Genomic DNA, 22,085 nt, shown 5'->3' with positions numbered 1-22,085 from the left:
CCAAAGAAGTAGGTTTTTAAAACTTAGTAGCATAAAGCTTAAATATAGGCATAAACTTTGTGCAGAAAACATCCTAATCTAGCAAATATTGCAGTTACGCAAGTCACTTGATTTTTTACCCATATTTTAATTATTAAGTGAGTGTTTTATTCAAAATTTTGTGATTTTGTGAAAACCCTACTTTATATAAAGGTGTTTCAACGTGAAATGTGTTTCTTGTGTTAAATGTTTGTCTTTAACAAATGCAGTCTTTTGGTAAATTGCCGTAAAGAGATCATCTGTGAACAGGACTGTTTTTTAAAAATACTGGTAAATTGGAAGGACCGGTTTACCACACTGTTTATGGAAGTTTCTCTCTGTCGAACACACGTAATGTGCTAAATTAACTTAATCGCTTCACCAGAGTTGTTTTAAACAATTTACTATCTATTTATCGAACTGCCCAAGTACTTTACACACTTTCTGTGAAGCATTATGTTTAGACATTACTGTCTAATGTTTAACTCTTTCGCCGCCATTGACGAGATATCTCGTCAATCAAGAGAAAACGCTTCCCTGCCAATGACGAGATTTTCCGTCTTTCCGCAATACCACTATTATCCACCAGGTGCCCTTCTGCAACTTTTTAAACCCGGAAGTATTGCCCTATGGCAAGCGGCTGCATGTCCATGTCTGTTTTAAAGATCGCTCTGAATGGGATCTCTATGAAAAGTCAGTCACAAAAATGGAATTATCTCTGCTTTTTGCTCAAAATGTGGTGTTTTTGCAGAAACCTACCCATATTCAGAAGCTGATTACAAAAGAACCACTGGAGGTAGGATGAAACGTTTTTTTTGTTTGTTTGTTTGAAAGCATGTTTATATATTTAAAGAAGAACATTTTCTGGAAGGCATTAAACTTTGGTGAAAATCATAAAGAACGCTGGCGCTGGCTGGCAACTTTTTTTAAAAACGCTGGCGGTAAAAGAGTTAAGATGCAGTTGTCTCAGCATTTTGCCACAAAAGTACAAACAACAAAAATATGCACCACTGATATAAAGTCACAACACCCACCATTGTTTACAACACAACACCGACCTCGCTGTGCGCTGGTTTAGAGGAAACATCTTTTCTTACAGAGTTTACCGGTATTTTGGTACTAATGTGTGAATTGTGCAGCTCACTAAGTTTCAAAAACAAAGCTTTTACAATATTTTCAACTAATATTCAGATCATGTTATGACATGCTGGATTTCCCTCTAGGCTCTGATGCCAGGCTGGTGGAAGTCAAGAAAGAGCCGGCATGCAATTTTTTCGGTTCGCAGCTGGGGCAGCCGTCCATTTGCTCAAAGACTGACCTGGTGTCAGTAGCCATTACTCTAGACACAGTAGCTGCATGGGTCAGTTTCTGAAATTGCATTTTATTGTTCCTTAGCAATAATTCTTATAAGGTTGTTATGCTTAAGTCAAAATTAATGGATTCTAAATCTGTTTATTTGTCTGCCTATATCCCAGAACATTCAAGCGGTGGTGTCAACGCTGGCAAACATGCTGTGTGTGTCCATCCCAGACAGTTATGACGTGATTCGTTCTCTAGGAGCAGAGCAGGTTCCTCCTCAAACGGCTCTGTTACACCAGCAACATACTATGAAGCTACTCAGGCCACCAGTTGCCCCAGTACATCTCCAAACATTGAACTTTGGTAAGTACACATGTACTGACAGACTTTTTAAAGACTTGAGGTGTTACAAATTTCAATTTTTGATTTATTGTTTTTAGAGACTTGTAGAAACAACATGCTTGCTAACTTGTTATATTGCTATTTTTGTCATTTTAATTTTTTTACTTGTACCTTTATTTTTGAATCACCATGACTCATCACATATCTTTGAAAGCATGAGTTTGTCCAACATTCTTTGTGATACAGGGCACAGAGATAGTTAATACGAAAGCAGAACAGCTTGCTGTTATAGCTAACACTTTCCAGTCAGGCCAATTAACCAATTATAATGTTGACCACCAAACAGAAAATACTCTTCATTACTTCTGTAGAAGAAAAATGGCATAGGGAGACCATAACAACTTAATTCATTGTGTTCTCAAATGAGATTTGTTTTTTTACATTTACAGTTATGCATTTGACACATTTTTTTTAACTACACACAGTGCATTCAAGCTAAACATTTTATTCAGTATTTTCTCTAGGGATCAAAATGATGACACTTGCACTTGCTAATGCAATGTTTTACCAGATTAGGTAAAGGAACATTTGTCTTTTCCAGGTTCTGTTATGGTTAGACCAGACTATCAAATGGGTGGAAACAGCCCAGGACCTAGACCACAGTGGTGTTCCAATTGCAAAGTGGTGGTTCTTGGGAATGGTGTCTGCAAATCTACCAAAGACCTGCCCATAAATAAACAGGTATAAAAACAAAATTGATGAAGATGATCTTGGATCAAAGATGCTCCAATTACCATTTTCTTTTGGATGCATATTACCACTATTCATAGCATTACTTTATTGCATAATTTTCGCATCATTTTATTTCTTCATTTACATCAGATGCCTCCCCTTAGAGGGGGTTCAAGGCGACCATGCCTAATATGAGTGCGTCCTTAAAGGTAAACACCACCAAAGTTTTTCAATGGCTTACTATGTTCTTACCTCAACTTAGACAAGTTAATGCACACCTATCTTTTTTCAATGCGTGCACTTAATCTTTGTACAGCGCATTGTGAATGTGTTAATATTGATAATATTTTATCTGCTTAAATTTATGTTGTGCCACCATGCTTACTCTTATAACTACTCATGAAACCGTCTTAAATAGGGAAAACAAGGAAGTGTTTGGATGCTTCTAAATTCATCCTTGTTTGGATCCTAAGGAATGAATGGGTCTAGGCTAAACAAAGCTGTACAAAGATTAAGTGCATGCATTAAAAAAGATAGTTATGTATTCATTTCTCTTAAGTTGAAGTAAGAACATATAAAATATAGTAAAATATTGAAACACTGTGGTGTTTTGCTTTAAGGGGGCACATCACTCCATTAATGCTAATCTTGCTCCCAGAAGGAAGTAAAAATCCACCCTGCTGCAGAAAATACATAAAGTCATATTTTCATAAAGGCAGTGAGATGCCCAAGTTCAAATACAGTTAAACCCATTTCATATCATTAAAATCATAGCATAACTTTGATGTCTCTCACCCTTTTCCCTTCCACTACCCTTAATGGTATGCAAATGTAACATTTCCTTATGGCATCATAAAGGGTCTGAAACGTATGCAAGCTTCTGCCTAGGGTGAACCTGCTTTTACAAATGTCCTTTTCACAGGACTGTGGAGGATCTGAGAGGAGTATTGTCTTCTGCAGCCATAACTGCTTTGTTCTTTACTCAGCATCCATACAGACTAAGTCAGCAAATAACAAGGTGAGTAGTGCAGTGATTTAGGTAAAATGTTCCTAGGATCTCACCTAATAGTCCATGCTATCAATGGCAAAATAATGACACTTTTTGTGCACTTAATAGAAAATTATGATTTTTCATCTAACTAACCAAGTAGGGATGTTGCGGTGGCAGAATTTTCCCACCGGTTATTTACTTTCACTTGTGAATAAGAAGCAACTGTTTAAATGGAGCACTTGCATACGCTGTGTTAAATCACTTATTAATCCACGTGCGATGCGAAGGACAATAATTGTTTTTAGGGATGGACCAATAAATCGACCGATGATGCTTGCAATGCTTCTCAATGAATTACTGTGAAATGCCGCTACATCTAAAACCCGGAGGGTTCTCTCATGCGGAAACTCAAAATGGGCCGCAGAAGAAGAACCATTTACACACGCAGCTCCAGGAAATGGCTTAAGCATATTTTTATATTGCTGTTCTTCAAACCTTTTCAGGTGTTTTCATGATAATAAAGAATATGTATAATGATTATAGTGTTGCTTTTTCGAAGGCATTTTATAAACGACTCTAACTAAAAGTGATTTCAGATTGATAAAGACTTGCTGATCAAAAGCCTTAGTACATGAAATAGCTGTGCATAGTATCAGCTGTGCGATTTAGAATCATTATTGGCCAGGTATTATTAGTGTAAATTGGTATTTATCATCCCATCCCTAATTGTTTTGATTAAAAGCTTGAGCCACTGTGCGCAGGTACTTCTGACAGAAGCCTGCCTGTCCCAAGCTGAGAAACTGTCTCCTTCTCCAATTAAAGTGTTGCTTGATGATGGGTTTATTATTATTATTAATAAAAAACAGAACAACAAAACAAGTAGGTCATCATTGTCAGTCAGCTCGCCTCACACACTCTGACAGTAATAAATGTGTGTAATAAAAGTCTGACACCTGCTGCTTTGTATTGTGATTGGGATTGTGCTTTTAGGGTCAGCTCTCTCTAACGAAACTAAATGATTTAATTACAAGAAAAAATCTAACAACGAGGGAAGAAGGTGATCTAATCGTAAGAGCCTAAAACACTGTGTATACCCGTTACATCGACTATCGCAACATGCCTATTACCCAGTTAACTAACCAAGTTAATTTAAAATTGCATTTATTTTTTACATTCATAATAGATATTAAATGCTTTCAAGAAGCTTTTAATTTAAGAACTTAAATTAAATATTTTCAGCATTTTATGTTATTAATGTTTTACATTTTTATGAATACATAAACGGTGTATTAAGATTTTTAACTAAGCACACAAAATGTGTAAGCAGTATTTTTATGGCACCCATGTTAGTGAAACAAGTGATTTATTTTTATAGCTCAATGTGTAAAAAGATCATTAAGTTTGGAACCAAAGTATTTTTTTTTCTCTTGCTCTAATAGCCAAATATGTCTTTACTGTCTAACTCTAAGGACAAGCAAAGCCCAGCTAAGGTGCTCCATCAGTACAGTAACAACATATCTGATCTTGATGTACATTGTCTGGCTCAGCTACAGCCTAAGCAGTCTCCACCAACCACTCCACTCAGAGGAGATAAGTCTGATACTCTTAAGGTCACAGTCAAACTAAAGCCTCGGCCTCAAGCAGTGCACAATGGAGGGGATGAACCTCGCTATTTGTCAGGAAAGCGCTGGAAGACTCTGCGTTGGAGGAAATGGAGCATTCAAATTGTGGTGCCTAAGGGCAATTACCACCTATCTGGGGAGCACGAGGTTGATGAGCTCCTGAAGAGACTGGGGACCTCTCTTAGACCTGAACCAATGCCCAAAGACATACGCCGCTGCTGTTTCTGCCATGAAGAAGGAGATGGACTCACTGACGGGCCAGCCCGCCTTCTCAACCTTGATCTTGACTTGTGGGTGCACCTCAATTGTGCCCTGTGGTCAACTGAAGTGTATGAGACCCAGGCCGGAGCTCTTATTAATGTAGAGCTGGCCCTGAGGAGAGGCCTGTCAGTTCGTTGTGTGTACTGCCAGCAGACAGGCGCCACGAGCAGTTGCCACCGCTTGCGCTGCACTAACGTATACCATTTTAATTGTGCCGTTAAAGCACAGTGTACCTTTTTCAAAGACAAGACAATGTTGTGTCACATGCACCGACCCAGGGGAACCAGCTCGTTTGGAGGTGTGCTGTCAGGGACAGAGCATGAACTCCGCTGCTTTGCCGTGTTTCGCCGGGTCTACGTGCAAAGGGACGAGGCGCGACAGATTGCCAGGATTATTCAGAGGGGTGAGCGGGAACACACCTTTCGTGTAGGCAGTCTGGTTTTCCATTCTGTTGGTCAGCTGCTTCCCCAGCAGATGCAGGCCTTCCACTCAATGTCTGCTATCTTTCCTGTGGGCTATGAGGCCAGCCGTATCTACTGGAGTATGCGCCGCGGGAATCGTCGATGCCACTATTTGTGTTCCATCGATGAGAATGACGGTGAACCTGAGTTTATCATTCGTGTGGTGGAGAAGGGTTATGATGACTTGATACTTACTGGATCCTCACCAAAAGGTAAACGAGAGTGAACATATTAAAAGGATAAAATGCCATTTTTAAATGTGTAATCCATATCTAAACACTTAATTTTTTGTCATGTGTTACATTAAATCAGCAAACATCAATTGTGTGCTCATTAGAGCTTTTCACACTGCACTTAACCCTGGCTTAACTCTGTTCTAAACCCTGCTATTAACCCAAGGTTAAGAAGCATTTCACCCTTATAATTTAAAAGCAGGGTTATTCCTGAAATGAACCTAGGGTTATAAAACCCCACTCTGAAGCACATGCTGATAAAAATGTAGACCTAATAATGCACTGTAAGTCTCTTTGGATAAAAGCATCTGCCAAATGCGTAAATTTAAATTATTAAGTATGAACAATGTAAAAACGTGAAACAAATAACCTGGAATTCCGTTAACCTGGAGTTTAGAATAATGCAGGGTTAACTCTTTTCAGAGAAATATAGGCAATTATTATGTATTGATTTATTTGTTGAAGTCCATCACATCTGCATGGAGTCATTTTCCTTATGTAGTCATGAATTATATTTTATATAGTTAGCTGTATGGAAAACCAAGCACTTTAAAGGAAAGATAAAAGTGCTTCCAATATCAGTTGACCCTCTGAAAAAACATTTGTTTACTTTCATGAGCCACGGTTTTAAAAAAAACCTTGCATTGCAAATGCAGCCATTGTTCAAGACATATGTTGTTTAGTAGTAAGTTCAGTAATGTTCCCTCATGTTGTGGTGCAGGTGTTTGGGATAAGGTTTTGGAGCCAGTGGCGGAAAGAAGGAATGAGACCGGATCTCTAAAACTCTTCCCAGTCTACCTAAAGGGAGAGGACCTGTTTGGACTGACTGTTTCTGCTGTTACCAGGATTGTGGAATCTGTAAGTGAAAATCAAATCATGCTTTTATAAGTGCTTATAATTCAGTGAAAGCTTTGAGCTATAGAGTTTGATGTTGCAAATTATGCATTTTGTGTAACAATTAGACATAAGAATCAATACAGATACGATTTCTGAAAGCACACATGGACCTTCTCACTCATGCATTTCCTATGATAGAGCATTACTTTGACGAATCCATATCCAGCATGTAGCTCGTTCAGCCTCCTGAACCATCCTATGAGTCGCATGCTTCTTACTCTTCTCATTCATGCCTAAAGCTGACAGCAACCACCATGCTGATTTGGCAGGAAAACCTCTACAACCTATTACCACAGGAAACAGCCATGCCTGCCACGCCTTGTTTTTGCACTCTTGGATTAACATGTGATATTTCAAGGCTTTTCTCTCATGTGCCTCCTCACAGCCCTCCTCCCATGGCACGGTCAGCTCAACTTCTTCCTTGGGTTAAATACATTTTGCACCCTGACAGTATATGTGCCAGTGTACCCCTTTGACCGCAAAGCTTGCAGTACGGGTCGTCTCTCAGTCACCATGTGTGCAGATGAGATGGTGAAGGAAGGGTGTCATACACAGAGCGCAGCAGGAAGGATGTGATCTTACGCTTAGGCAGATCCCATTTTGTCCATGCTCCCTGGGATTCTTGTTCCACTCTGGACAAACGCCTCTGTTTCTCTTGGACCCGGATTTCTGACTGAACCATACCTCGCCTAACCATTGTGCTTGCATTCCCAAACTGTTGGAAATGTGTCGACCCCAGGCCTTGGCGTCCTATGCAGGGATTGCTGATAATGTCTCCTAACTTCAATGAGCTTTCTGCATGTTCGATGGCTGTGCTAACTGCCCATTTATGGCCAGATCTTGTTGTAATACCTGCCTCCCTAACCCAGACGTCTTTGGAATCTCTCAGACTTAGGGCGACTCTGCATTTTGCCACCTTAAATTCCTACAACAGATGACAAAGGGAGCTGCAGCGGTCCTGAGCGGATGTATAGGCCCACTGAAGAAAAGCTTGGGGGAATCCCCAGTTGGGATGTGGTAATGCTTGTGTCCAAACTGTATGAGATTGTGTAGGATAGATCCATAAGCGTTTGCTAGATCTAACCAGTGAAGTGGTTCGATGCATCTCTGAAAGATGCCACCAGTGTTGCAGATGCTGTGAAGCAGACTAATGAGTGGTTGAAGAAAATCGACAGATCAGGACTCTGCATTAAAACTCTAAATTAAAAACCTGGCTGTACCAGCACAGACTTCTGCCCAGGCTTATTTGGTGCCTCACAGTCTATGAGTTCCCCATATAATTTGTAGAAGGCATAGAAAGGAAAACCAACAAGCATCTGCGGAGATGGTTGGGGATTCCCCCAAGCTTCTCTTCAGTGGGCCTATACATCCGCCTTGGACAGCTGCAGCTCCCTTTGTCTTCTGTTGTAGGAATTTAAGGTGGCAAAATGCACCTGACCAAAAAGTCTTTGTGAAGCCATTTACAAACTGTGATGGGCTCTTCTCTTTCTTCTTACTTTGCTGCCGAAGGTATTCTGCTCTTCAAAGCTTGCATAGCTGTTTCCATAGCTTGCTTTCTGTGGTGCGCTTCCTGGCTGAAATTCTCCTTTGTCTCACAGGATACTATACCTGTGTGCTGCACTTGCGTTGCAGATGTTCCGCACCTAGACTTGCCCTGGTGTATCTTGAGCCCTTTTATGTTTTTACAAACTTTGCCACACTGGCATCTTACTGTAAGATCCTCACCAGTCAATGTTGTTTGCTTTAGCTTTCTCGTAGTCGTATTTCCTGTCCTAGCCATTACCAAATTGTCTGTCCCACTTGGTCTCTCACCCCCCCCCCCCCCCCTCTCGGGAGACTCTGGGTTATTGCTCATCTTGATTATTTGTAGCTTGAGTGTTGCCCTCTTCCGAGTGCTGCACACAAATTTGCTAGCCTGGTGTGCCCGCGCCAGTCTTTCCTTGGGGGTCAGCTGCCTCTCCAGCATTACAGATTTTTCTTGGTTGTCAACCAGTCTTTCCTGGATGCCACTGCTGAACCAGACTTTACATTTTTAATGCACCTGTTAGGTACTTTTTACTACCAATTTAGGTAACTGTAGCCTCCTGCCAGCAGCAGATGTCATCAAGTGGTACCCAACCTTTCTTGAGTGTTTGAACCCTTAACCCCAACACTCAGCAGTGGGTCAGCAGTGGTGGCCAAATCACTGCCCATCTGCCCCTGTTATCCAGCTTTCTTCCTCCCTCTTACTCCCTCCCTCTTACTCCATATCCAGCATGAAGCTCGTTCAGCCTCCTGACCATCCTATGAGTTGCATGCTTCTTACTCCTCTCATCCATGCCTAAAGCTGACAGCAACCGCCATGCTGATTTGGCAGGAAAATAGCCATGTCTGCCACCCCTTGTTTTTGCACAAGATGTTCTAGAAAAAGTCTATTGTCTTTACAAAGCTCATAGAACCACAAAGGACGAAATAGATTTTTTCTATGACCTGTGATATTTATTGTGAATGTTTTGTCAGATCCATGGTATTAATTAAATGTACCTGTGAATATGTTATATATGTTATGTAAGGGATAATGTAGAGGCAGCCGGTAGTTATCGGGAAATAAGCCCCGACAGTGTTATCAGGACCCGACGCGAAGCGGAGGGTCTTGTATCACACTGAAGGGGCTTATTTCCCGATAACTACCGGCTGCCTCTACATTATCCCGCTTATTACACGGCTACTTGTCACATAAGAACAAAACCGGACATGAATATGAATTTGAAACATTTTATTGGCATATTTGTTTTAAATTAACATTTTTATCCTTCCGCGAAACTTTGCACAGATGCATAAAATGATCGTAATACCTTATTAAGATCTTCTGCTTCATACTTGTCTGTCTCCATTTTTTCTCTTTTAGCCAGTCTTTGTGAAGTTTTAATGCCCATTCTGTATTTTTTTGTGTGTTGGCTTCGTAGCTGTCATGCTCTATTTTGTCAAGTTCAGTCTCAGTAAGCTCTCTGTGTCTTGTCATTGTTCGTTCTTCTATCCACTGTTTAAATGTTTTGTTTTTTCCGTACATGTTAAAATTAATGTCAAAATGTTGTGGTTGTCCAGTGTTTGTCACAAGATGGCGCCAAACAGTAATCTTTATTGGAGCGGAGCGATTTAAATCATTCAAGTAGTACCGGCTATGCGTTATTATTTTGGAGCGGTTATTATTTGAAAAGAACGAACCTGCAAATGTCTCAACTGACCAATCAGAATCAAGCATTCCAGAGAGCCGTGTAATAAATATATATATATCTTTATTTCTTAGTAATGTTGGTCTAACACTTATCATCTTAGCTTCCTGGAGTGGAGGCATGTGAGCGGTACACTTTCCGTTATGGTCGTAATCCACTAATGCAGCTACCCTTGGCTGTTAACCCGTCTGGATGTGCACGCTCTGAACCTAAAGGATGCACACACGTCAAGAGGTTTGTATTAAGTGGTATTCTGTATATTTTAAACCTTTTTCACGTTTGTTTTGGGTTTCCTATTTTATCTGTGAAGTTTAAAGGAATAGTCTACCCTTTTGCCATATTAAACTATGTTATTACTTCAACATAGACAAATGAATACATACCTATCTTTTTTCAATGCATGCACTGTACAGTGCGTTATGAATGTGTTAACATTTAGCATAGCCCCATTCATTCCTATGGTACCAAAAAAAAGTTTTATTTTGTGGCACCATACTTACTAGTATAACTTCTCATGTAACAGTCTTTAAATAGGGAAAACACAGAAGTGTTTGGTGGCTTCCCTGTTTGGTACCATAGGAATGAATGGGTCTAGGCTAAATGCTAACACTTTCACGACGCACTGTACAGTGCACGCATTGAAAAAAGATAGATATGTATTAAAGGTGCAGTGTGTAATTTTTAGAAGGATCCCCTGACAGAAATGCAAAATAATATACAAAACTATATTATTAAGGGTAGGGATGCTCCGATCAGGATTTTTGCAGCCGATACCGATCACCGATTTGTAATCTTCGTGATCGGCCGATACCGATTCCGATACCGGTTTTTTTTTTTAAAGCTGATATGCAAGCTCTTTGATGACTGTAACTGTTACATTTTTTCTAGATAAAATAATACCACGGATGTTCCCTTTGTTATATTACTTGCAGTAATTAGGTATATTATTGTTTTAATAGAGACTCAAATAAATAAGCACAACAAATATTTATTCTGCAAAGAGAAATTTAAAATGGCTTTAAAAAGGCTTATGTCTCCTAAAAGTACTGAAAATAAAACACTTCACAGTCTTTACTGTATTAATTAAATATACATGCATTCGTATGAAGTATAAAAGTTCTTTAGTCAAGAGCAGAGAGTGATTTTATTGAGAGATGAATTAGGTTACTGCAGCTTTAAGACGTGAGAGAGAGAGAGATCGCTCTGTTCACGTGCACTGATGACAGGCTGCTGTGTGTGGGCGGCGGCTGAACGCAGACAAGCAGCTGTGAGGAAAATGAAAGTTTAAACGCTCAAAACTTTAAAACGCATGCAAATAATAAACTTTTGGCATGAGGATGCAATTGTCCGTGATAGATATGTGTTGTATAAGCTGTTTGATGGGGATGTGAAGACGCCTCGCGCTGTTGACCGGAGCGCGTCCTCGTAGAACATACGCATATCTCTGTAAAAGCAAAGAGAGACATACAAATCTCTACGTCGCACATGAGCAACGGGTTGTAAAAATGCTCGCGCTACGTAAAAAATGTCTTTAATTGCAGCCGCATTCAGGATCCTTTTGATGACAAAAGTAAACAGAAAGATCGGTTTATGAGATCGGCAGATTTAGCGAGCACCGATCGAGTCATTTAATGCCATTATCGGCCGATACCGATCGGCGGCCGATCGATCGGAGCATCCCTAATTAAGGGTGTATAAAGACCTTTCATAATAAACCGTTATGTGTTTATTACCTTAGAACGAGACCTTTTTATCTACATACACAGAGGGTCCCCTTACATGGAAGTCGCCATTTTGTGCTTCCATTTTTCTACATAAGGCCTCAACTGACAAATTTTTTACTAAGTTGTCTCCGACGATTACATGTTTGTCCGGTGCCGGCTATTGTAGCTTCTCTATGTGTTTCAAAAGTGAGGGGTGAGCAGTGGATTAAGCCGTTGGTTGCAATTCGCAACCTCACCACTAGATGCTGCGTAAATTTACACACTGCACCTTTAATTTGTTGGTACTAAAGTTGTGGTAATAACATAGTTTGATATGGCAAAAGGGTAGACTATTCCTTTAAGTGAGCACGTTTTTTATCATCTTTTAACTGTTTTTGTTAATCAGCTATCTTGCACTTCCATATAAGACCGATTGTGTCAAAAAAGCATGACTTAAGACCATCCCAAGAAGTAAGGCCATCCCAATTCAGAGGATGCTTAAAATGAAGCCTCAAAATGCTTTCTGATTTCTCTGCGCTGATGGAACGAATGGATCCTGTATAGCCTAGGCCAGGGATGGGCAACTGGCGGCCCGAGGGCCGCACACGGCCCGGGGTAAATTTTAATGGACCATATTATAATTAATCAAATACTTTTAAAATGATGATTTTTGTATTCGGACGTAAAACCTCCCAACCAGGAGGGGACGCTAGGTCCCACGCATCGTCACAGTAAGCATAGTCCCGTGTTTGGGCTTATGTGAAGAAGATGTCTTCAAGTTCACGGGGTCCGACCCGGGACCCGATCAAGTTCAGATCTAAATGTTTCACGCGTGCCTCGTACACAGGTCGGGTACAATAATCGGGTCTCGGGTTATTTAAAATGAATGTGTTTTTTCCGAACGGACCCGAAATGCCCTGAACTATGTGTGTTAATGTATGTGTTAATGTCCTTTTCAAACCTCTCCTCTGTTTGCCAAGAGCGCCTAATTACGACATTGTGTGGCTGGCGATAGGTAAATTTTCGTTTAGACAGACATGTCAAATCATTTTAAATGTACATTTTAGCGGTTACCTTGGTGTCATCGTCATATAAACAAATGGAGCAGCCCACCGGGGCTGCGACTGCACACTGCACACACGTCAGTTTACATTCGGGTCCAGTCGGGTTCAAAACAATGCCACTGGTTTGGGTGACGGATCGGACTCGAGACAGAATTACTCTTAGATTTGAAAAGTAAAATACTTTGTTATTAACATTTTTATATATTTTGTTTTGAATGTATTTGTTATTATTATTATTATTATTATGTATATTTATTTTAAATAATTTTGTTCTCTGATGGCAGGATGAGAAACTCCTCTATACTAATTTAAAACTGCCTTGTTTGTTACAGATGTTAAAGCAATGCAGTTAAGAAGTTTTATCTAAAAATGCTTTGTCCACTGAAAATAAAGTTATGATTTAGAATTAGCATAATTGCCAAGTTTAATAGTTAAAATCTTTAAAGGCCGGTTCATTGTATATTGTGGTTCCTTAATAAAGAAAATTAAGAATGATGTAAATTGTGCATGTGGTTCTGGCCCTCTTGGTATAAAGGAGAAAAATGCTGGCCCTCGTCATTATCAAAGTTGCCCATCCCTGGCCTAGGCTATCCCAAGAATCATTGTGCGCCTGTACCAGTTGCATATAATGGCTGAATATTCTAAAGTGAACAATTAAAACATTTATTAAATAATAATTTATTTTGTTTTAAGTATTTTAGTATCACTGTTTTAGTATTATAAGTTATGTTTTGTATTAATATTATTCTGTTTATGTTGCGTATATTTCCAAGGTGGATTAATTTGATATACTGTTGAATAGTTTAAACTAGGGGAGAGGCGGGGCTGGTTGTGGGGCTTGGTTGGCACACAGTTCAATTCCAATTCAATTGTTAATTGTTGCAAAGCAGCTTTACATGAGTAGATGTAGAGTAGAACACTGAGAATCAATACATAGTATAAGAAGTAGAATATAGCGGCTAAGGATAAACCGCGTGAGCGAGCGTATTGATAATGTAACGTATACAGTAAAGTGCTAAGTTAAGCCAAAGTTGGCTGACTCTCCCTGGGACTAAAAAACCCCCTAATAGAAAACCCAATGGGGAAAAATCCTAGAAGGACAAAAAACCCTAGGGAGAAATTAATATATATATATATATATATATATATATATATATATATATATATATATATATATATATATATATATATATAGACACGGTAGGGATAGGAAGCGGGTAAGCGGATTAAACTGGTTCAGCCGGTGGTCGTTGGTCGCGCATGGGCTGGGCATCACTTTGAAGGACAGCCAGTAGATCAGTGGTGCGATGACCTTCACAGCAACAGGAACTGGGTCTGTTTGTCTCATTGTCCTCGGGGGCGAGGACGAGACAGGGAGACAAAAACAGATTTCTATAAGCGTAGGGGCCGTTCGCATGTAATGCAAGTGTCATACATTATAGTGGTTTAATTCAGCTCGGTTTCAGACAGGCTAACTATTGCGGCAAGAGTAAATTACCCATATAAGGTATGTGAGTGCTTTGTTCTAGACAAACTACTGCGGGAAAAGTACATTTACTTGACATTCTATGTGAATGCTTTGTTAAAGAAGAATGTCTTAAGTTTAGATTTAAATTGCTCGACTGTGTCTGGTACTCGAACATTATTTGGTAAATCATTCCAGAGCTTAGGGGCCAAGTAGGAAAAGGATCTACCACCTTTAGACACTTTTGATATTCTAGGGATAATTAAGTAACCAGAATTTTGTGATCGCAGTTTACGTGGTGGATTGTATTCTGGTAGTAGTTCTTTTATATATGAGGGCGCTAGGCCATTTAAGGCTTTGTAGGTGATTAGTAATATTTTAAATTGTATGCGATTTTTAACTCTTTCCCCGCCATTGACGAGATATCTCGTCAATTAAGAGAAAACGCTTCCCCGCCAATGACGAGATTTTCCGTCTTTCCGCAATACCGCTATTATCCACCAGGTGGCGCCCTTCCGCAACTTTTTAAAACCGGAAGTTTTGCCCTATGGCAAGCTGCTGCATGTCCGTGTCTGTTTTAAAGATCGCTCTGAATGGGATCTCTATGAAAAGTCCGTCATAAAAATGGAATTATCTCTGCTTTTTGCTCAAAATATGGTGTTTTTGCAAAAACCTACCCATATTCAAAAGCTGATTGCAAAAGAACCACTAAAGGTAGGATGAAACGTTTTTTTTTGTTTGAAAGCAGAGGGTCTGTTCTTTCATTTGGTATATTGTATGTTTATATATTTAAAGAAGAACATTTTCTGGAAGGCATTAAACTTTGGTGAAATTCATGAAAAACGCTGGTGTTGGCTGGCAACTTTTTTTAAAAACGCTGGCGGTGAAAGAGTTAACTGGTAGCCAGTGTAAAGATGCCAGAATTGGACTAATGTGGTCATACTTTTTAGATCGGGTAAGCACTCTTGCGGCGGCGTTTTGAACCAGCTGTAGCTTGTTTACCTGATTTGCATTGCATCCCCCGAGTAACGAGTTACAATAGTCTATTCTAGAGGTCATAAAAGCATGGATAAGCTTTTCTGCATCTAATGCAGACAGCATATGGCGTATTTTTGAGATATTTCTAAGATGGAAGAATGCTGTGCGGCAGACGTTTGAGAAATGACTATCGAAAGATAGATTGCTGTTAAACATTACGCCTAAATTCTTAACCGTGGAAGATGGCACCACCGTGCAGCCATCTTTGGGCAACGTGTAATCTGACATATTATGTTTGGAGCGATTTGGTTTAATAAGTAGTATCTCAGTCTTATTGGAGTTTAGCATAAGAAAGTTATGTGCCATCCAGTCCCTAATATCACTAATACAGTCTGTTAGCTTAGCAAACTGATGGGTTTCGCTAGGATGTGACAAGATGTAAAGCTGGGTATCATCCGCATAGCAGTGAAAACTTATGTGATGTTTCCTGATAATGTCTCCTAGAGGTAACATATATAACGAGAATAGGATAGGGCCTAGAACTGATCCCTGAGGTACGCCGTATTTAACGGGGGAGTGATAGGACTCTTCCTCATTTACATAAACAAAGTGATATCGATTGGTTAGATACGATCTAAACCAGGCTAACGCCTGACCACTGATGCCAACATAGTTTTCTAGTCTATTGAGTAAGATTGTGTGATCTATTGTGTCAAAGGATGCACTAAGGTCTAGTAATATAAGGATTGAGATTTCACCACGGTCGGATGTTAATAGGAGGTCATTTGAAACTCTAAGCAGCGCTGTTTCTGTGCTATGGTGGGGCCTGAATCCTGATTGGAACTTTTCATATGTATTATTATTCGCTATGAATGTGCGTAGCTGGCTTGCCACTACTTTTTCTAATATTTTTGAAAGAAAAGGTAGATTTGAGATTGGTCTAAAGTTATTAAGATCTCCCTGGTCAAGGTTTGGTTTTTTAATGAGCGGTCTAATAACTGCTAGTTTGAAAGCTGTTGGAACGTATCCTAATTCTAGCGATGAGTTAAAGATATTTAGTACCGTGTCAGACACTACATGAAATACCTCTTTTAGTAATTTTGTGGGAACGGGGTCTAATATACAGGACGATGATTTAGATGACGTTACTAATTTAGAGAGCTCTTCTATTGTAGTAGGTTTAAATGACTCAAGATGTTCGTATGATAATCTAGTGGTAGAAGTACTATTGGGTAGAGTGGTTGCTGCTTGCGTAGTTTCTATGTTTTCCCTAATAAATATAATTTTGTTAGTAAAGAAGTTCATGAAGTCGTTACTATTGTGTTGGAGTTTACTATTGGTTTCTGTTTGTTCTTTGTTTCTAGTCAGTTTCGCAACTGTGCTAAAGAGGAAAGAGGGTTGTTATGATTTTCTTTAATAAGCGTACTGAGATAGGTAGATCTGGCGGTTTTAATAGCCTGTCTGTAGTGTTGAACACTCTCTTTCCATGCTGAACGTCATACCTCTAACTTTGTGTTTCGGTAGTTTTTTTTCCATTTTTCTAGCTACTTTTTTAAGGGCTGCAGTATGATGGTCATACCATGGAGCCAGAGATGTTCACAAGTCTCTGAGCTCGAGTCCGAGTCAAGTCTGAAGTCTTTGACCTCGATTCCAAGTCAAGTCTGAAGTCTTTGAGCTTGAGTCCAAGTCAAGTCTGAAGTCTCTGGGCTCGAGTCCAAGTCAAGGGTCAAGTCTCTTTGTAACAAATAAAACTCTAATAACAAAAAGAAATTATAAACATTTATAAAAAAACAAAGTTGCACATTAAGTAAGGTCAGTGGTGTAGTCTAGATTTTTGTAGTGAGTATACTGTGATTTTTCCCTCTCACCCTTATGACACTCGTCCCACTCACACTCACAGATGCATACATTATGGATCTTCATGTAACAGAGCATTCTGAAAGTGTACTCATAAACACATAAACTGAATGTGTTATCAACATGTCAATTTATTATAAGAAAAAAAAAAAGAGTTTAACAGCCAATGGGTTTACAGCTGGGGAAACTGGACTGATTTTTAGACTGGTTTAGTGTTAATTAACATCTAACTTGGGGCCAAAACTTACTCAACTGTTAATTAAAATTAAATAAACTGTTTACAATCTTCAATCCGTGGCTAACACACGCATTGAAGAAGAAAAATATCCACTCTTTCAATAGCTATTATCTGACAACTATTGATAACATTACCATGCGTAATTTAATGGTGTAAATGTTTTTAATTAATACACATTTAAGATGACCATGAATTAACTCTAATTTGCATAGTCATTGATATAAAAAGCTTATTTTTTGCATATAATACAAGCATTGTCTAAAAATGAAAATAGGCTTTTACTTTTATTATTACAAGACCATCATGTAGCCTAATATTAGACACCAAAACCAAAGTGAAGAAAATTATCTTTAATTTGCAAGTCTGAACTGAACATCAACGCAGACATGAATTTCCTCACAGAAGTTTAAGATCATATACATCTTGAACGTAGATATATAAATGAACACAGAGAAGGGAAGTTTAACACTGTGAAGCACAAGCAAACATGCTGAAGGCAGCTAAAAACCATCAGGATATAATCACGGGCTTATTTTATTGCACTTGAAACCTTATCTATTAAACTGGACTGATGATTTAAATGTTGTTTACTCACATGTGCGTTGTTAACTCTCGGATTTCATGTTGAAGCACTGCTCCACTCGTTCACTTCTCCATATGGACAATTCCTGTTTGTTTACAGTGTCGCGTGAGCAGCTACACTGCAGGTTCGAGTTCATTTGGCGCTAAGCAGACCTCTTGGTGATGTCAAAGTACCGCGAGAGCGATTCAAAGCAGATTTCTCCATGTGATAACTGAAATCGCTCTCGCGGTACTTTGTTGTCACTCGCCTGTGGGTTCTTGTGGCGCCACAGCAGTCTGCTCCCCAGTCACTCTAGAGCCGCTATATTATTAATTTGATTTCAAACGCCGATCAGATCGCGCAGTTCGGCAGGTACAGTATGACACAAAGTAGCGCAAATCTGGACCTGACTGGAGCCGGACCGGATACACTAAACCGCATGTGCGTACAGAAATCTGCTCACTTGAGCCCCTTTTTGCGGTTAAATTGTTTAACCATTTAAACAATTGCAAGCCTTAGAAACACGTTAATGATAAATGTACCCTATTTAAATTGCATATTAATCCGCAAATCGCATGCGAGCTGAACCGCGGATCCGTCACAGCACTACCCATAGCTTCAGATGAATGCCACAGCAGCAGCTGCCTGCAGGGACAGTCGACATGTATGTTCGCGGCCGCGCGCGCGGAGCACGTCACGTGTTACGTCGTGGGCAGGTTGTAGGTAACGGAGGGAGCTATGACAGCGAGCTCATCAGACGTTTACTAAAAATAAACATTGTTCACGAGTCGCGCGGCTCGAGTCCGAGTCGAGTCTGAAGTCTTTGAGGGTCGAGTCTCAAGTCGAGTCTGAAGTCACTGTGTGTGCGACTTAAGTCGCACTCGAGTCTCAAACTCGAGTCCCCATCTCTGCATGGAGCTGGTGTTTTTTCTTTGATTCTCTTTTTTCGAATGGGAGCAACAGCATCCATCGTGCTAGAGCAAACGTTGTTCAGGTTTTCTATTATAATATCCAGATCTTCACGGTTATCTGCTACATGTTTCATTTGAGACAGGTTTGGAAGAGTGCTGATAAAGCTATCTTTAGTGGTGGAAATTATTGTTCTGGCTAATCTGTAGCATGTTGTAGACTGAGCGGTCCTATCTAGAAGTATTGTGTATGACACAAGGCAATGGTCTGAAACGGCATTGCTCTGGGGTGATATTTCGATGTCATTAATATTGAGTCTGAGTGACAGAATTAAGTCTAATGTGTGCTTACGAGTATGCGTGGGCCCTGACACGTTTTGTTTAATACCGAGAGAATTTAGAACATCCATAAACGCACGTCCTAATGCATCTTTTGAGTTATCCACATGGATATTAAAATCACCAACGATAAGACCTTTATCTACAGTGACTGTAAGCTCAGATAGGAAGTCTGCTATTTCTTTTAGAAAATCTTTGTGGTGGCCCGGAGGCCTATATATGGTAGCTAAAACGAACGAAAGCTGTTTGTTGTAACGATCAGTTATTTCCATGTTTAACAGTATAATTTCAAACGAATTAAATTTTAGTTCTGATTTATGGTTTACTTTGAACATTTTGTTGTATATTGTAGCTACACCACCCCCTCTCCCTTTTAGACGAGGAACGTGTTTATAATAATAGTCTTGTGGGGTGGATTCGTTTAAACTGATGTAATCGTCTGCTTTAAGCCAGGTCTCTGTTATACAGAGTGCATCTAAGTTTTGGTCAGTAATTATTTCATTGATAATAGGTTCTTCATTGGTAAGCGATCTAATGTTAAGAAGGCAGAATTTTAACATCTGAGTTTCATCTGTTAATGTATTGTGTTCTAATTTTATGTTAATAAGATTTGTACGAGACGAGGTAAACGGTGTCCTGTATTTATTTGTTCGAGGAACAGACACAGTCGAGATGTGTTGGTACTCTGGTAAAAAAGGCTCTATGTGCTGGGATATATGTGATCTTGACATGTCAAGGCAGCTAACAGACTGATGGGTAAGCCGATCTGTCTGTTTCCTGACCTGGGCTCTGCATAGTCAGACAATATCACAAGTAAGACTATTGGTAAGATTTCTAGAGAGTATAGCACTTCCTTCCGGAGATGGAAGGCCATCTCTCTTTAGCAGGTCAGGTCTTCCCCAGAAATGCTTCCAATTGTCTATAAACCCTACATTATGCTGAGGGCACCACTTTGACATCCAGCCATGAAGAGACACTAATCTACTGTAAGTTTCATCCCCCCGGTAGGCGGGGAGGGGACCAGAGCAAATTACATTGTCTGACATTGTTTTTGCAATTTCACACACCTCTTTAATAGTATCTTTGGTGATCTCCGACTGGCGGAGTCTGGTGTCATTCGTGCCGGCGTGAATAACAATCTTAGAAAACTTACGTTTAGCATTAGCCAGCACTTTAAGTTTCGATCTAATGTCAGACGCTCTGGCTCCCGGTATACAATCGACTATGGTGGCTGGTGCCTCAATGCCAACATTCCTGAGTATAGAATCTCCAAAAACCAGGGCACCTTTAACAGATGTCTCAGCCGGTGTATTGCTGAGTGGAGAAAATCTGTTTGATATTAAAACAGGAACGTGATTTGGATGCCTAATGTGACTATGCCGCCTGACAGTCACCCAGTTAGTCAGCCGCCTTGACTCTGAAGTCGGAACCGAGCCATGTGTATTACGCTTAACACTAGGCGCACCCGTAACATTAACATTAGCGGTCTTATTGTCCTCAACTAGCGTTCGGATGCGCGCTTCTAGTTCTGCAACCTTCTCCGTCAGCCTTACTACTTCAATACACTTAGCACATGTAAACCCCTCTATGCTGACGGAAGAAGCTAAACTGTACATGTGGCAAGTAGTGCAGGTTACAATGACAAGTGAAGTCTTACCGTTTTCATGCTGGGCGATGGCGTCTCCGTTCGCCCGAACGCGGTCCGTGAAGCTGCATCGAGACGAGTGCTGGCTCGCAGCATGTCTCGGCCGCCTACGAGCGTCTGTGGTCAGGGTGATGTGAGGCACGCTGACTCTGCGAAGGCCGGGCAGCACCTCCTTCACAGCTTCCCGATCTGGTGTGGACAGGTCAGAAAAGCATACATCGTATGAATCTGCCATTAGATCGCCAACGAAGGCAGGTTTAGTAAACAGACGGTAAGAAATGCTAGCTTCAGCCGGCACCCGTGATGCTAGCGGTCTATATGCTTACACTGGGTGTTACTAGTGATAAAATCGTTTCGCTAAGTAATACAATTCAGTAATCGTCAAGGTAAAGTATTCCTAAGATAAACTAATAAGTTATATTATATAGATAGGAATAAGATAGTGAAAAAATAGGATTTTAGCTGATAAGCTCAACGGAGCTTCGGGCTTGCGACTCCTCTCCTCGTCTCTCTCTCCAGTACACTTAAGGGCACTGCCACAAAAATCTGATATTAAAATGACTGCCCTCTTGATCTGAACACACCCATTTACTAAAATCATTGAAAGGTCACTAACTGTTCAGGGAACTACACTAACCTTTTCCACTGGTGGCACTTGCGCTACCAACTTTTTCAGTTACTGGCGCAAAATATGATTTGGTCGCACATATTTTTTTCAAGTTATATTAAGGCGCTCTGGATAATAATAAACAATAATGAAACTGTATTGCATACAGATATGCTTTTTATTTTACTTGCCATCTTTTAAACCACATGCCGCCTTGTTTTCTTAAACGTTGCAGTCAGTGTTTCCCACAGATCTGAAATTTACTTGGTGGTGGTAACCGGTAAAAAGGGCAATCATTACCCACTGACAAATAATGGTCTACTATACATGTGACGAAGAACTAATAATGTGTGACACAACACAATACTTTGATTTATTGAAAATTAATATTAATTTCACATTATATTTCATTAATCTAACCACTCCAAACTTTCTTGGCCATTAACAAAGCTGACACTGTTTGTCAAAGCACCACGAAAACACTTACTGTTTTTGCACTGATATATGAAGCAATTAGACCCCTTTTATCAAACTCAATATAATACAATACTATGTATAGTATATTAATAGACAGTGCAGGTCTATAGATTATAAATGTGACTGATGTTATGACTGATGTTATAATGGTAATAATTTCTATTAAATAGGCAC

General features: G+C 39.9%; 1 protein-coding gene across 15 annotated transcripts in view; it reads left to right on the top strand.

Moving 5' to 3' along the window:
- The window catches only part of kmt2ca (lysine (K)-specific methyltransferase 2Ca), a 297,061-nt gene that overhangs the window by 252,373 nt on the left and 22,603 nt on the right, over positions 1-22,085 (top strand). For 12 of the 15 annotated variants that reach the window (XM_065294625.2, XM_065294622.2, XM_065294623.2 and 9 more), the window contains 8 exons: positions 770-814; positions 1,242-1,378; positions 1,494-1,680; positions 2,261-2,400; positions 3,314-3,409; positions 4,822-5,938; positions 6,681-6,817; positions 10,172-10,302. In XM_065294625.2, coding sequence (XP_065150697.2) covers positions 770-814; positions 1,242-1,378; positions 1,494-1,680; positions 2,261-2,400; positions 3,314-3,409; positions 4,822-5,938; positions 6,681-6,817; positions 10,172-10,302 — 1,990 coding nt within the window. The remainder of the gene's footprint in view (positions 1-769; positions 815-1,241; positions 1,379-1,493; positions 1,681-2,260; positions 2,401-3,313; positions 3,410-4,821; positions 5,939-6,680; positions 6,818-10,171; positions 10,303-22,085) is intronic. The other 3 variants (XM_065294627.2, XM_065294620.2, XM_065294619.2) reach the window with 2 other exon arrangements.

The sequence above is a fragment of the Paramisgurnus dabryanus genome, chromosome 22, assembly GCF_030506205.2.
Source record: "Paramisgurnus dabryanus chromosome 22, PD_genome_1.1, whole genome shotgun sequence".
In the NCBI taxonomy this organism is placed as follows: Eukaryota; Metazoa; Chordata; class Actinopteri; order Cypriniformes; family Cobitidae; genus Paramisgurnus; species Paramisgurnus dabryanus.
Note: the sequence above shows the minus strand (reverse complement) of the source record. Positions and strands in the feature narration are given on the sequence as shown.